Source organism: Dipodomys spectabilis, unplaced genomic scaffold, assembly GCF_019054845.1.
Source record: "Dipodomys spectabilis isolate Male_0828 unplaced genomic scaffold, ASM1905484v1 ptg000266l, whole genome shotgun sequence".
NCBI lineage: Eukaryota > Metazoa > Chordata > Mammalia > Rodentia > Heteromyidae > Dipodomys > Dipodomys spectabilis.
In genome coordinates, this window is record NW_024870943.1 from 2852633 (window position 1) to 2867026 (window position 14394).

Genomic DNA, 14394 nt, shown 5'->3' on the forward strand with positions numbered 1-14394 from the left:
CTCAAGCAGCCGGGCAATAGTTTAAGGTGGACAGGAAGAGAAGCTGGGCTTGTAAGTTGTCTGGTCCAGGCTGGCTGAGGGTTTGGTGGGCTCCAGTAGGAAAGGACCACTCTTGGCAGGTGTTATGGGTTGAGGTTGTAATGGAGATGAATCCATGCTAGAGTGGCTGGAGGGTGGAGGAGAACCCTCACCCTACCCGGATCCTGCCCAAGAGCATAGTTGACACATTACACCCAGCTCACACCTCTTTATTGGCCCTGATATGGGACCACCAACATGGGCTGCCCCAGCCTGTGCCAGCCCAGCTGTAGGGACCTGCACGGGTCAGAGGTCAGTGGATGCTGTAGGAGCAGTCTTTCTGGAGGGAAATCCCTGTCTGTACCTCAAGCACTCCTCTCCAGCCCTTCCGAATCTGTGCTTAAGATGCTGCCTTGCTTGGAATAGGGCAGCCACATCCAGAAGAGCGTCTTCAATGTGCTGGCCCAGCCGGTGTGAGTCCTAAAAGGAGGGACGACTGAGGCCAGGGCTGGAGGGAGAGGGCTCCAGGGGTGGGAGGTGAGGTGGGGACAGAGTCTGAGGGAGGAGGGCTGAGGACTCAACAGTCTGAGAGAGGAGGCCTGGGATCTGAACCCCCTGGGTCTGAGGATGGAGCTTTGGGGCCTCGACTCCCGGGCTGAGCTGTTCACACGTCCTTACTGTTTTAGTGCTTGACTTCTTACTGGCGATGTGGAAGGTCACCGTGTCGTCCCCCATGAAGATATAGGAAACCCCGTAGCCATCGTCATCCGCCTGGAGTGGGAGGGAGTGAAATGCAAATGCAAACGCAAATGCACCCCCCCTACCTCTTCCAAGCGCTCGTATCTCTGGGCCCAGTACCCCAGTGCCACTCACAGGCCCGAATCCGCCACCCGAGGAAACATAATCTGGGTAATTGTGGACATCAAACAGGTGCGCCTGCTGAACGGGGATCTGGCTGGTGGACAGCTTCCATTGCTCCGAGTGAACCTGAGGACAGGAGAGGGTCACGGGTGCAGGAAAGAGCTGAGCAGGTCTGCGTGCCCTTTACTCCCCCTCCCTCCACTGCCTCCCCACTGCTCCCCCTGGCCCTGGCTGATGACCTTAGGCCGCCAGTTTCCCCTTTCCCCTTCCACTGCTTCTGCCTTTTCCCTGGCTTCATCTCTAGGCCACACCCATCTCAGGACCACGCCCCTCCAATGATCATCCACTTCCCCAATCACGCCTCTCTTGGCACATCCATCTGAAGCCACAAACACCACACCCTGAAACCATTTCTTGGCCATGCCCCTCGTTTGCTCAACCTACACCTGCTTCCTCCCTTCTGCCTCTTTCCCCTTTATACCTCTGGTTTTGGGGGTGCCTGGCAGTGCTAGGATTGGGACCTTACATCTGATAAAGCCAGTCTCTGTCCTCTCCTTTTCCCCCAGTCTCTCCCCCGGGTCCTCTACTCCTGTGGAAATCTCCTTTTCCACCATGTTAGCCCTGAAATCCATCCACTCCTCCCTCCACCAAACCCCACAGAACTTTCCCTCTTCGCAGCAGTTTCCCTCTTTAACCCTTTCCCTGCACCCCCAACCTGGGCGAGGAAGGGCGACTGCAGATGGAGGAACTGGGAGACAATGTAGAGCGCAAAGAGGTGCCGGTCAATCCCCTGCCCGGTCATGGCTGCCTTGAGCAGAGTCTGGTGTTTATCCACTGCCATGCGGAACAAGGTGAGGCACTGGGAGGCCTGGGATCCCCACGGAGGCCGCAGATCATGGAAAGAGAGGAAGAGGGCTTACAAAGGTGAGCCTAGGGTACATCAGCCTCAAGGTACCTGCCCCAATGCCTGTAAGCCAGCTGTGTCCACCCCTGGCAGACACAAGGTGACACAGAGTCTAAAGAGAGTCAGGCATGATGGTGTATGCTTGTAATCTCAGCACTCAGGAGGCTGAGGTAGGAGGATTGTAAGTCTGAGGCCAGTCTGGGACTACCTAGTGACACCTTGTCTCAGAAAAAAACAAAAAAGAAGCTAGGTGCCGGTGGTGGCTTAGGCCTGTAATCCTAACTACTCAGGAGGCTGAGATCTGAGGATTGCAATTCAAAGCTAGCCCGAGCAGGAAAGTCCATGAGACCCTCATCTCCAATTAACCCCCAGAACACCGGAAATGGCATTGTGGCTCAAAGTGGTACAGAGCTAGTCTTGAGCAAAAAAGCTCAAGGAGAGTGTTCAGGCCCCGAGTTCAAGCCTTATCACTGACAGAGAGAAAGAGAGAGAGGGAGGAGGGAGAGCACGCTACACAGTGGCAGTGGAAATGGCTCTGTGGCCCCCACTAAAGCACAGCACAGCCTTCCCTGGGCTGTCTGTCTATGCATGGATTCCCTGGAGCCACTGACCAGGTCTGGGTTACTTATCCCTTGTTCCCAGTGCCCCTCACACATCCTGACCCACTAATATATGCACACTGAGAAACACAGAGTATGTGGGCCAGGCCCACACCGTCTTCTCTTTGTCCTCCATCGCTTTCACGAAGTTGCATGCTTCCTTGGTGCAAGACCTCACCGTCTCTGTCCGGCCTTCCAGGAACAAGCGAGTCATGGCTGACTCATAAGTCAGGCAGAAGTGACCCCTGTCCTGCGGGACAAGAAGAAGAGCCTTGTCAGATGCTCAGGATGTCTTTTTCCCAGATTTGCCCCACGTGGTCAGGCCCCCTGATGTCTCCTCCCCCTGAGAAAAGAAATCAAGATGGTGGATGCACTGCGGGCCAAGACCAAGAGGAGTTATGGAGGAGGCCGAAGAGGCAGGTATACGGGAGGCCCTAGGGGGACTGGGGTTCTGGAGGAGCTGGGATTGGGGAACCCAACTGACCCGGAAGTAGGCCAGCTGCAGGGCCACCTGAATGAAGCTGTCTGAAGAGAAGTGGCAGTGTTTGATGAAGCTCTTGCCAAAGTGGGAGAAGGGGAAGACATGGCAGTCGATGTTTCCAGCTAAGGTCTTGGCTCCCCTCAGGGCTAGAGAGATGGAGGGATAAACCTGCCAGAGGGAGGGAGGGAAGGAGGGAGACATGGGTGTTGTTATAGATGGGGGGATGGCAGGAAGGTGAAATCAGGGTTGGGGTGAGAATAGGGAAAGAAGGGACAGAATGACAGGAGGCTAAAAATGGAACCATAGAAGGTAAGAAAGATGGGAATAGACTTAAGCTAAGCTTAAATTAGAGTTCAGTGATGGGATTGAGAGGGTTTGGGGAGTGGGTTGGGAAGGGACCAGTGTGTGAGATTGGGTGTGGTGATCAAAGTGAGATCGAGGCTGGAATTGTGGCCAGAGATGAGCTGAACTTAGGCAGGGTAGACGATCTCGCTCGTACTGTGAATTAAGAGGTTGGCGATGAAATAGGGACTGGGCAGCCAGGAAATAGGTTAGAGTGGGGGCTGGGGCCAAAATCAGTGACAGGGTAGGTATTAGGCTGCAGTGTGTTTAGTTTGATCTGAGTGTTGGGACTGGAGTAAGACTGATTCTTCAGTTGAGCTTGGAGATGGAGATTTGGGGACGTGGAGGAGAGCCCCAGAATCACAGCCTCACCTGGTTTGGGAGGTCCCACTGTAGCCGCTCAGGCCAGGGCAGGGTAGGATCAGGCTGTCCCTTGCAGTGGCCATCTGCCGAATAGCCCAGATGAAAGCATTCTGTGGCCAGGGTGAACTGTAGACAAACAACAGAGGCTGCCAGACCCCCTCCCTTCCTTTGAACTGAGGCCCTCGAAACTGAGATCTGCCCCTCAGGGAGGCCAGGGGGAGAAATCTCTGAGAACCAGAAACCTCTGAGGTTCACAGACGGAGTCTCAAGTTCATGTTCATTGACAACCAGACTAATAAAAGCTCAGCAGGTGCTCAGTTACAAGCTCCTTCTCTTCTTTCCCAAGGATCTAGCCACCATGCTCCCTCCCTCCCTCCCTTCCTTCCTCTTCCTTCTTCCTTCCCTCCCTTCCTTCCTCTTCCTTCCTTGTACTGGGGATAGAACTTGGGGCCTCAGGCACACTAGGAAAGCATCCTACCACTGAAATACATTCCCTTTTGCTTTATTTAGTAGATTGTTTATCTGATTAATTTTTGTCCAGGATGCTGACCTCCAATTCCTGATCCTCCTCCCTCAGTCCCCCAAGTACTAGGATTAAAGGTGTGCATCACCATGCCCAGCACCATCTTTCTCTCTCTCTCTCTCTCTCTCTTTGTTTTTTGTCAGTTGTGGGGCTTGAACTCTGTGCCTGGGCACTGTCCCTCAGCTCTTCCGCTCAAGGCTAGTGCTCTACCACTTGAGCCACAGCAACACTTCTGGTTTTCTGTTTATTGGAGATAAGAGTCTCATGGGCTTTTCCTGCCTGGGCTGGCTTTGAACCGTCATCCCCAGATCTCAGGTGTGAGCCACTGGCACCCGGCCTCATCTTTCTCTTTTTCTTACACTCAGTAGCGTCTCTACCTTCAATATTTAGCCAGATATGGTGGAGAACACCTGTAAACCCAACTCTGAGGGAGACTAAGACAGGAGGATCAGGAATTCAAGGCCAGTGTGGACAAAGTTAGGAAGACTCTGTCTCAAAAACAAATTGGGAACAAAAAAGGATCGGGGCGTGGCTCAAGTGGTGGAGTGATGGTCTAGCATGGAGAATCTCAAGGGTCAGGCCCCTGAACTCTTAAAAGTTCACCATCCCAGATTTTCTTCTTTGCTAGGCCTACACTTTCCTTTCTCAGAGCCTCAGCTTAACCTCTGCCTAGGGCCGTGGGGGGGGGGAGGTTTGGACATGTGTTGGGGGTCCCCAGCCTGGGGGAGGTTGGCTGCCCTACCTCCCACATATGTCCTGAGATGGGGCAGTCGGCCCACGAGTGCTCCATGCTGAGGCCCAGCTTCCCGTTGGAGAAGACAATAAGGGTGAAGGACTTGTCATACCAGCTGTGGGGAGAGTTCCCATCAGGATCACAAAGAGCTGGAGGGTGGGGGTGGGGGCAGGGGGGGAAGGGAGACTTAGGGCTTGCTCTGTGATATTTCAGAATGTGGGGGTCTAGTGGTAGCCCGATTGTGGCATTTGGGTGGAGGACTTAGGGAGATTTTTTTGGTCAGTCTTGGGGATTGAACACAGACAGGGCCTATGGACTGTCCCTGAGCTCTTTTTGCTCAAGGCAATAAGTGGTTGATTGGAGGTAAGAGTCTCACAAGGACTTTTTCTGCTGGGGTTGGCTTCTGGCTTCAATCCTCAGATCTTAGCCTCCTGAGTAGCTAGGATTACAGGCTTGAGGTTCTAGGTTCTAAGCATTTTTGAGGTGATGGGGAACTTGGGAGACATCCAGGGCTTGGGAAATCAAGAATTGGGCTGGAATTCTGGGAATGGGGTTCCAGTAGAGGGTCCTGGGTTTGGGATACCAGCACAAAAAGGCACATGCCCTCTGGTCCACATTGCCAAGCTGGAGTTACAGGTTGGGGGTTTGGCCATCCTCAAGTCTGGGATATGAGGCAGGAGTCCCAGGCTGAGGGGTTGTTTGGATAGGGAAATGGGGGCCTCCTAGCTCCAAAGCACTGGGTCTGGGGGCCTCAGATACAAATGGGCCCTGGATCTAGAGAGCATCAAGGCTGAGATCGCAGGTCTTGTCTTGGGGGAAGGAGGTCAGGTCTAGCTACCAGGTGTGGGTGGACTCACCGGTCATGACCGTGGCCAGCCAGCAGCCTGTGGGCATAGGCATCAAGGGAGGCAGCCGGATCCTCCCTCGTGAGGCCTCCAGGCTCCAAATCCAGAGACACAAAGAAAGCGGCTCCTTCCACGGTCTCCAAAGCAGCAGCAGCCCGGGCCTTCACCAACTCCCGCACCTGGGCCCACATACCCCTGTCGGGTGGGACGCACCTGAGCCTGGCCGGCCCTGTCCCCCGGCCCCCAGCCGGCCATTCCTCAACCCCAGGACACTCGGGGAGTGCCTGGCCTTGAATGCTCACCTGGGAGCAGCCGTGAGGGCCGCCAGGTGCTCCTCGTGGGGATAGGCCGGCGAGGGGTCATCCAGGATGCGCTGGAATTGCTGCTCCAGAGCCCGTGGGGACAGCAAGCCATTGGGGGAATGGGTCCCCACGCGGAAGAATCGGCCCCGATGGAAAACGGCCACATGGCGGCTGTCCGGGAGGTGGCAGAGAGAGTCTAGGAGTCATAGTGGCACAAGATAGGAAAGATGGACACAATGTAAGGATAATGAAAGCCAGGTGCCATGGCTCATGCCTGTCATCCTAGCTACTCAAGAGGCTGAGATCTGAGGATTGGGGTTCAAAGCCAGCCCAGGCTGGAAAGTCCGTGAGACTCTGATCTCTAATGAACCACCAGAAAATGGGAAATAGGGCTGTGGTTCAAGTGGCAAAGCATCAGCCTTAAGCAAAACAGCTGAGGCTCAGTGCCCAGGTGTGAGCCACTGGCACCTGGCTTTTTATCTTCACCATTCTTTTTGTTGTTGTTGTTGTTTTGCCAGACCTGGGGCTTGAACTTGGCCTGGGCACTGACACTGAATTTCTTTTGTTCAAGGCTAGCACTCTACCACTTGAGCCACTTCTAGCTGTTTCTGCTTATGTGGTACTGAGGAATTGAACCCAGGGCCTCATGTATGCAAGCAAGCACTTTAGCACTGAGCCACCTTCCTAGCCCTCTTCACCACTCTTAAATACTCTATTTTCTGATGGTCCTGGGGTTGGAGCTCAGACCTCGAAGTTCACATGTAGGTTCTCTACCACTTGAGTTATGTTCCTAGCCCTTCTTGCCTTAGTTCATTTATGAATAGGATTTTGCTTTATCGGCCTCAGTCCTCCCAATCTCTGTCTTCTGAGTAGCCATGATTACAGGCATGAGCCATTATGCCAGGTTGTTGCTGCTGCTGATGTTGATTGAAATGAGGTCTGGCTCTAGCCTTGAACTTGTCATCCTCTTGCCTTAGCTGGGTGCAATTATGTCATACTCAGTCAGCTCTTAGGTACCAGTATCCCATTTCCCATTTGAGAGATGAGGAAACTGAGACTCAGAAAGGGTAAGAATTTCCCCAAGGCCACACAGGAAAACAATGGAAACTGGGCTGAACCCAAGCAGGCTGGCTGCAGAGACAGCTGCTTCTTGGGGGGGGGGGGGGAAGGGAGGAGAATAGGTGGGAAGTGGGGAGGCCTCACCTTTTTCCAACCCTGGCACCCGGGTAGTGTTGAATATCTTCTCATACTGGGCAGAGCACAAAGGACGCATCCCCATAAGCATAGTCTGCAGGAGGCCATGAGCTGGTGAGCTGTGGATGGGGCCCCAGGGGGTCCGAATGCCTGTGCCCCCCACTCCCCGCCCCGGACCTCACAGGAGCTCACATACCGGTGGGATCTCCTGGCGGGTCAACCGATGGCGGTACAGGAGAAGGGCATGGACAGCGTTCCCCGCCCGAGCTGCCTGCAGCGGCGTGGGTGTGACATACAGGAAGTCCTGGGGACCCATGGAGGGGTCAGCAAACTACCTGAGGTCAAGTTTGCCCCAGTGTGTATGCAGGGGGGAACCCTGGCTCCCCAAGAGGGCAGTGAATTCCTAGACTGTGGTCCCAGATTAAGGCTGTTTTGCGCACCTCCTTCGCCCCAGCTCGCAGACTCTGGGGGTGCTCCATCTCCACCCCTCCCCGCTCACCATTAAATAGTAATTGCTGTTCACCATCAGCGAGTTGCGAGACCGCAGATACACAAATTCTTCCCACCAGTCGGTGACCTGAGCAGGGGTGGGTGGGAGGGGTTTGAGGGGGAGGGAAGGATGGGGGCACCCACCCATCTTCTCTGTCCACACAGAGGCTTCCTGGGGCAAGGGGCGGGGCTACTGGTTTGGGGGTGGAGCCTGTTTCCTCTTGCAGGAAAGTTGGCCGGAGTGGCTGAGGTTCCTATCGCAGCAGGGCCTGAACTCTGTGGGCGTGTCGTGGGGCGGGGCAAGTGTCTATGGGGTGGAGCTATTGCATCTGGGGCGTGGCCTGTTTCCTTACGTAGGGGGTGGGGCTGAGGTTAGCACTCTGGCTGAGGCTCCAATCGCAGCCGGGTCTGGGGTTTGTGGGCGTGTCACGGAGGGGCGGAACTAAGGACCGTGGGGCGGGGCGAAGGGCTCCCAAGCTTTGACGGAGGGGTGGGGCCTCGCGGCCGGACTCACATAATTGGACGCCCACCAGGACTTGAGCCACAGGTACCACTGCAGCAGCGATGCCTGCAGCTTCAAGAACTCCTGCGCCATCCCCGCAGTCCAGTCAAAGTCCTCATCGGAGAGGACGGGGCGGACTGACTCCAGGTACTGAAGGGAAGGGTGGAGAAGAAGAGGGCATCATGCTCTGCTCCCCACTGCTACCTCGCCATCCACCTGTTCCCCCACTGCTATCTCCAGGCCCACCTTGCACACGGTGTCCTGCACCGAGGGCACTGGCTGGCGCGGCAGGGAGCGCTGGTAACTGAAGAGCATTGGGTGGCGGCCAGAGAAGATGCGGACCAGGGCCTGGGCAGGGAGAGGGTTATAAGGTCATTAAATCTCTCACTGGGGCCTGAGACCAGGGAATGAGAGATCCCCATTCAATAAGACTGAAACCCAGAAAAGTGGACAAAAAATTAGGACGGAGTCTCTGAGAGATCTTTATGATTCATCTTCACACGAGGATGTGGGAAGGGGATAGAGTTGTGTGTCCTGGGGGAGCCTGGTGCGGGGGTCCCCGGACATACCAGCCAGGTCTTGGTAGGCGAGGACATGGTCCCGTGAGATTCGAGAAGCCAGCCGTGGTAGGACAGGAGCAGCCTCAGGGCCACGTGCAGGGTGAAGATCAGGGCACCCCACAAACAAGAGGCAAATACAGCAGCTGCCACGACCCCCCGGAGGTAATGGTGCTGCCCACCCCTGGGAAGAGAGAAAGAGGCTAGGCCTGGCTCTTCTGGTTGAGACCGCTCTCCCTGTGGCTCTAGGCTAAAGCTCAGAGCCATCATCATTTTTATTTTTTTGTCAGTCATGGGGCTTGAACTCTGGGCCTGGACGCTGTCCCTCAGCTCTTCAGCTCAAGGCTAGTGCTCTACCACTTGAGCCACAGTGCCACTTCCGGCTTTTTTCTGCTTATGTGGTGCTGAGGAATCAAACCTAGGGCCTCATGCATGCAAGGCAAGCACTCTACCACGGAGCCACCTTCCCAGCCTAGAAACACCACTTCTTTTTTTTGGGCGGGGGGGTTTCGGTCGTGGGGCCTGAACTCTGGGCCTGGGCGCTGTCCCTCAGCTCTTCAGCTCAAGGCTAGCGCTCTACTACTTGAGCCACAGCGCCACTTCCGGCTTTTTTTCTTTTTGCTTATGTGGTGCTGAGGAATCGAACCCAGGTCCTCAGGCATGCAAGGCAAGCGCTCTACCACTGAGCCACCTTCCCAGCCCCAAAACATCACTTTTGTTATGGGGAGATTTCTCTCTCCTCGGTAGCCAACTGTTGGAAATCTCTTCAGGTGGAGCCCCACACACAGCCTTTCTTTTTGGTGTGTGTGCGGGGAGGCCCTGAATATAATCACTCTATCATTTGAGCCAGCCCTTTAATTTTAATTTTTATTTATTTATTTTGTCAGTTGTGGGACTTGAACTCTGGGCCTGGGCACTGTCCCTTAGTTCTTCAGCTCAAGGTGAGTGCTCTCCCACTTGAGCCACAGCTCCATTTCCGGTTTTCTGGTGGTTAATTGGAGATAAAAGTCTCAAGGACTTTCTCTGTCAGGCCTGGCTTTGAACTGAGATCCTCAGATCTCAGCCTACTGAGTAGTTAGGATGACAGGCATGAACCACTGGTGCCCGGCTTTGGCCTTTTTTTGGTAGTTCTAGGGATTGAACTCAAGTTCTGTCACTATATAGTGACTATTCCACATACATGATTTTTATTAATTTTCCAAGCACCTGTGAATCAATTATTGCTGTCCTATTTACATATGAATGCTGGACCAAGTTTTTCTGTACTAAGACTTATATAACTAGAAATAGCTGGGCATAGTGGCTCATGCCTTTAATTCCAGAGGATAGAAGTTCGAGCCCATGGGGCTGGGAAGGTGGCTCAGTGGTAGAGCGCTTGCCTTGCATGCCTGAGGCCCTGGGTTCCATTCCTCAGCACCACATAAGCAAAAAGAAAAAAAGCCGGAAGTAGCGCTGTGGCTCAAGTGGTAGAGCGCTAGCCTTGAGCTGAAAAGCTGAGGGACAGCGCCCAGGCCCAGAGTTCAGGCCCCACAACCGGACCCAAAAAAAAAAAAAAAGTTCAAGCCCAGCCCAGGCAAAAAGTTAAAAAGACTCCATCTTCATCAATAAGCTGAATGTGGTAGTGCCTGCCTGTCATGTTAGCAACATAAGTGCTACATCCAGAAAAGACAGTAACCTGGGCCTTCCCTGAGCAACAATGTGAGATCCATTTAGGGAAATAACTAAAAAGGGTTAGGGGGCACTGCTCAAGTGGTAGAGTATCTAGCTTGCAAGTACAAGCCCCTGAATTCAAATCCCACTCCCAATCTGAAGAAACTGAAGGAGGATGATTAGGGAGGAGTGGGGCCTCACCAATCTGGCAGCAAATCTTTAATTTTCTCCACCAGGCCGAGGGAAGGATCCAGCTGGAGGAACCAGGCAAGCTGGATTGCACTGAAGAGAAACAACCAGCTGAGGGGGCTGGCGGGAAATACACCAGTCAGAAAGTCATTCTGTGGAGAGAAAGGGTATCCACTCACTCCTGTGTTCCCCTCCTCCGAATGCATGAATGGTGCAGTGCTCAGCTATCTCAGAATACCAGGGGATTCTAAGGTCCAGATGCAGTGGGAAACAGACACCTTCCTTCCCCTCCCCGCCTCCAGCCCATTAGTCCAAGCCCTGAATGAAGCCAGGGCCTGAGGCAAGGGCACAAGAAACAAAGAAGGCCTGTCTCGGGTGGCTCACACCTGTAATCCTAACTACTGAGGAGGCTGAGATTTGAGGATCATGGTTCAAAGCCAGCCTGGGCAGGAAAGTCCGTGAAACTATTATCTCCAATAAACCACCAGAAAACTGGAAGTGGCACTGTGGCTCAAATGGTAGAGCACTCGCTTGAGCTGAGGAGCACAAGGCTAGTGCCCAAGCCCAGAGTTCAGGGGGGGGGGGGGGGGGGGAAGAGGAGGAGGAGGAGGAAACAAAGAAGAGCCCTAAATTGGGAGGGAGTCTGGGAGGGCTTCCTGGAGGAGGTAACTGTCAGGCAGGCGCTTGAAACAAGATGACTAACAAAACCAATCCCAGGAACAGCACAGGCCTTCTAGACCTACCAGGTCTTGGACACAAATTTGCTACCCATATTCCCAGTAGCATGGCCGACAGCTAACACCCAGCGTACATCTACTGTATGCCAGATGTTGCTTATGAGGATCAATTTTCTTTTTAATTTTTCAGTGCTGGCAATGAAATCCCAGTTCTTGTGCATGCTTTACCCCTTGGACCACTTCCTCAGCCCTCTAATTTGTATTTTGTTGTTGAGAACTATCATTGCCTTGTAGTGGGCCAGGTAGGGGAGGATGAGTAGAGACTCAAATGAACATTCTGCCTGCCCTACTGTACCCCCAACATTGCACCCCCCCCCCAATTTGGGCTTGAATTCAGGGCCTTGGCACTGTCCATGAGCTCTTTTGCCTGTCAAGGAGACCACTCTACCATTTTGAACCACAACACTACTTCCAGTTTTCTAGTGGTAAATTGTTAATGAGTCTCACGGACTTTCCTGCTTACACTGGGTTAGAACCACGATCCTCAGATCTCAGCCTCCTGGGTAGCTAGAATTACAGGAGTGAGCCACCAGCACTCATCTGAGTTCTAGACCTTGGGAAGAGTATGGGGAGCGGTGAGTGAGTGCAGAGGTGATGCGCGAGGCTGAGACCCCAGAAAGGAGCCACAAGGAAATAGCCTAAATGGGCCCTAGAGGGCGACCTCCAGGTCCCCAGACGGGCCCTCCCTCACACGGGAAGTGAGCCTTAGCATCCGGGAAGCAGGACACGGGATGCCTGGAGGGACACCAGCCAGCAGTGCTTCGCACCCAGAATCGCCCCAGGTTCCTTCTCCAAGATCGCAGGCTGCACAGGTAGATCTCCTGCAGCATGGAGCAGCCCAGCCTGGCCTGTGCTCCGTCTGATGGCAGCCATGGTGGGAAGTCGGCAGCCTGGCGCGCTTCCGCCATGGCGCCCCAGCCCTAGGAGGAAGGCAGAGGGTCATCCTCAGGTCTTCACCCCTCCTCCCTCAGACCCAGGGATCCACACCCCAACTTCTTCCCTCAGAAGCAGGGGTCCAGACTCCAGCCTCCTCCTTCAAACACAGGGGTCCTTGGCCCTAGTCCTCTTCCTTCAGACCCAGGGTGCACTCCCCAGCCTCCTCCCTCAGTCCAGGCATCCAGGCCTCAGCCTCCTCCCTCAGACCCAGGGTTCCACACCCAGCCCAATTCTCACACCCAGGAATCAGACAGGACCCCAGCCCCCTTCTTCCCTAGGGGTCTGGGCCTAGCCTCTTTCCACCTCAAACCAGGACTTTTCGGGGTCAGCTCACCCTTCCCCTAAGTACCTGCCGGGTCTTTAGGGTCCTGGATGGAGACCCAAGGCTGGAGGCGAGACGTTACACGGGAACCTCTGTGGAGGCAGAGGGAGGAAGCAGGAGGGTGGGCTCACGTTAACCCTTTTAGCTCTTCGGTGGAGAACAAAGTAGGCGGACAGCGCCCCCTCCCCACACACGCTCAAGACTCCGGGGTGGGGGAAGAAAACTGGTCCCTGATCCCGAGGCAGGGGGGAGGTGATACTAGTTTAGAACCATTGAAACGGACACCTGCCGGACGTGGACACGCTCTCCACTTCATTTCCGGTTCCCATTCTCAAGCAGGGGCGTGAGGAGTCTATAAATTCATCGGTTCTGGGAGGAAGCCAGGGCCCCCTTCCCCGCTGGGGGGGAAGGAGAGGGGGGGAGGGCGGGAGCACCCTCCTGCGCATGCGCGCGGCCAGGGACGCTGAGCCTGAGAACCGAGCGATGGAGAAGCCCAACCCGGGGACCCCCGCCTCCAGCCCGGTCCCGTCGGCCCACTAGTTACACCGAGCCAGGAGTCTGCCGGTCGGATCCTGGGGACCCAGCCCAAATACACCCCCTCACCCTCACCCCCGATCTGAAGCTCAGTATCCCTTTTGCATATGTCCAATCCCTACGCGACTTCAACGACGCGTCCTGGCCAAGGGTCCTCCAGAGCCCGACTCACCTCCAGCATCGCTCGGCCTGCCCGGGAACCCGGGTTCCGGTTTTGTAGGAGCCTAGCCCGGTATTCCAGTCCCCGGTTCTGTCCCCGCCCCCTTCCCAGCTGGGCCTTCTAGCCCCGCCCCCTCCCAATTCTTCTGCGTTCTATCCCCGCCCCCTCCGATGTCTTTGCATTCTATTCCCGCCCCCTCCGGTCCCTCTGCGTTCTGCTCCCGCCCCCAGGAAACAGCATCCAATCACCTTCCTCGGCTTAAGCCTCCCCCTTCTCCCCCCCCCCCCCCCCCCCCCCCCCCGCCGCCCTGCCTCTCTACCTACCGCCTGCCTGATTAGCCACCACGCATTCGCTGCTCGCCGCGTGCTGAGGATCCCAGCTCCGCGTTGTTCAGCTCCAGCTTGCGTCCGCTGGGAGAGACCCAGGCCTGGCACGGGTCAGGCTTGTGGAACACTAGCCCGATGCTGCTACCCGAGAGAGGGATGAGACCCCTGGGAGTCAGGGGGCTCCATCCAGACTCCCAGGGAAGGTACTTGGTCTGAATTGCTCCCAGGAGATGCTCCCGGGGATTGGATTTAAGCAACACAGCCAGAGACTTCCATGAACGAAAAGGAGCATGGAGGCGTAGAGAAGGGCCTATTTAACTTGGCTCAGATAGAATAGGTGCAAAAAGGCAGAGGCAGAACTATCTTATTCAGCTTTGGACGTTGCCGTTCTCGTCCAGGCTTGGGCAGGTGACCCTGGGGTCCAGTCCAGTCAAGGCCTGGGAGGAGAGATGTATTAAGAAGCTAGTACTGGGCTGGAACAGTGGCTCAGTGGTAAAGTGCTTGCTTTGCATGCATGAGGCCCTGGGTTCAATTCCTCAGCACCACATACGCAGAAAAAAACAGGAGCGGCACTGTGGCTCAAGTGGTAGAACGTTAGCCTTGAGATGAAGAGCTGAGGGACAGCACCCAGGCTGAGTTCAGGCCCCAAGACCAACAAAAAGCTAGTACTAGGCCCAGTACACAAATGGGCATACTGAGGCCAGGTGAGTAGTAGAGATGTGCTTCCTTGTTCCTGCCTGTAGCTATCCAGGTCCTGGGGCTTATGGCTGACCTTTGGGAGGGCTGCTCAGTGATTTCTCACAGGCAGTGAGTTTGACATGTGTCTG

The 14394-nt window shown here is 55.1% G+C and overlaps 1 protein-coding gene across 2 annotated transcripts; it reads right to left on the bottom strand.

Moving 5' to 3' along the window:
* Positions 1-232: 232 nt before the first annotated feature.
* Positions 233-13327, bottom strand: Cpt1c (carnitine palmitoyltransferase 1C). Of its 2 annotated transcripts, XM_042700420.1 has the most exons (20): positions 13254-13327; positions 12465-12639; positions 12057-12209; positions 10565-10704; positions 8726-8897; positions 8403-8504; positions 8169-8306; positions 7665-7742; positions 7362-7469; positions 7175-7259; positions 5972-6167; positions 5682-5864; positions 4834-4939; positions 3578-3694; positions 2867-3031; positions 2498-2632; positions 1595-1747; positions 892-1005; positions 697-789; positions 233-498 (listed from the first exon to the last, which is right to left on the bottom strand). In XM_042700420.1, the coding sequence occupies exons 3-20, from the start codon at positions 12195-12197 to the stop codon at positions 325-327; spliced, it is 2400 nt and encodes a 799-aa protein (XP_042556354.1). In that variant the 5' UTR covers positions 12198-12209; positions 12465-12639; positions 13254-13327; the 3' UTR covers positions 233-324. The 2 variants fall into 2 exon arrangements, with proteins under 2 accessions (XP_042556354.1, XP_042556353.1); XM_042700419.1 differs by having other exon boundaries at positions 697-1005; positions 12575-12637; positions 13254-13310.
* Between the last annotated feature and the right edge of the window lie 1067 nt (positions 13328-14394).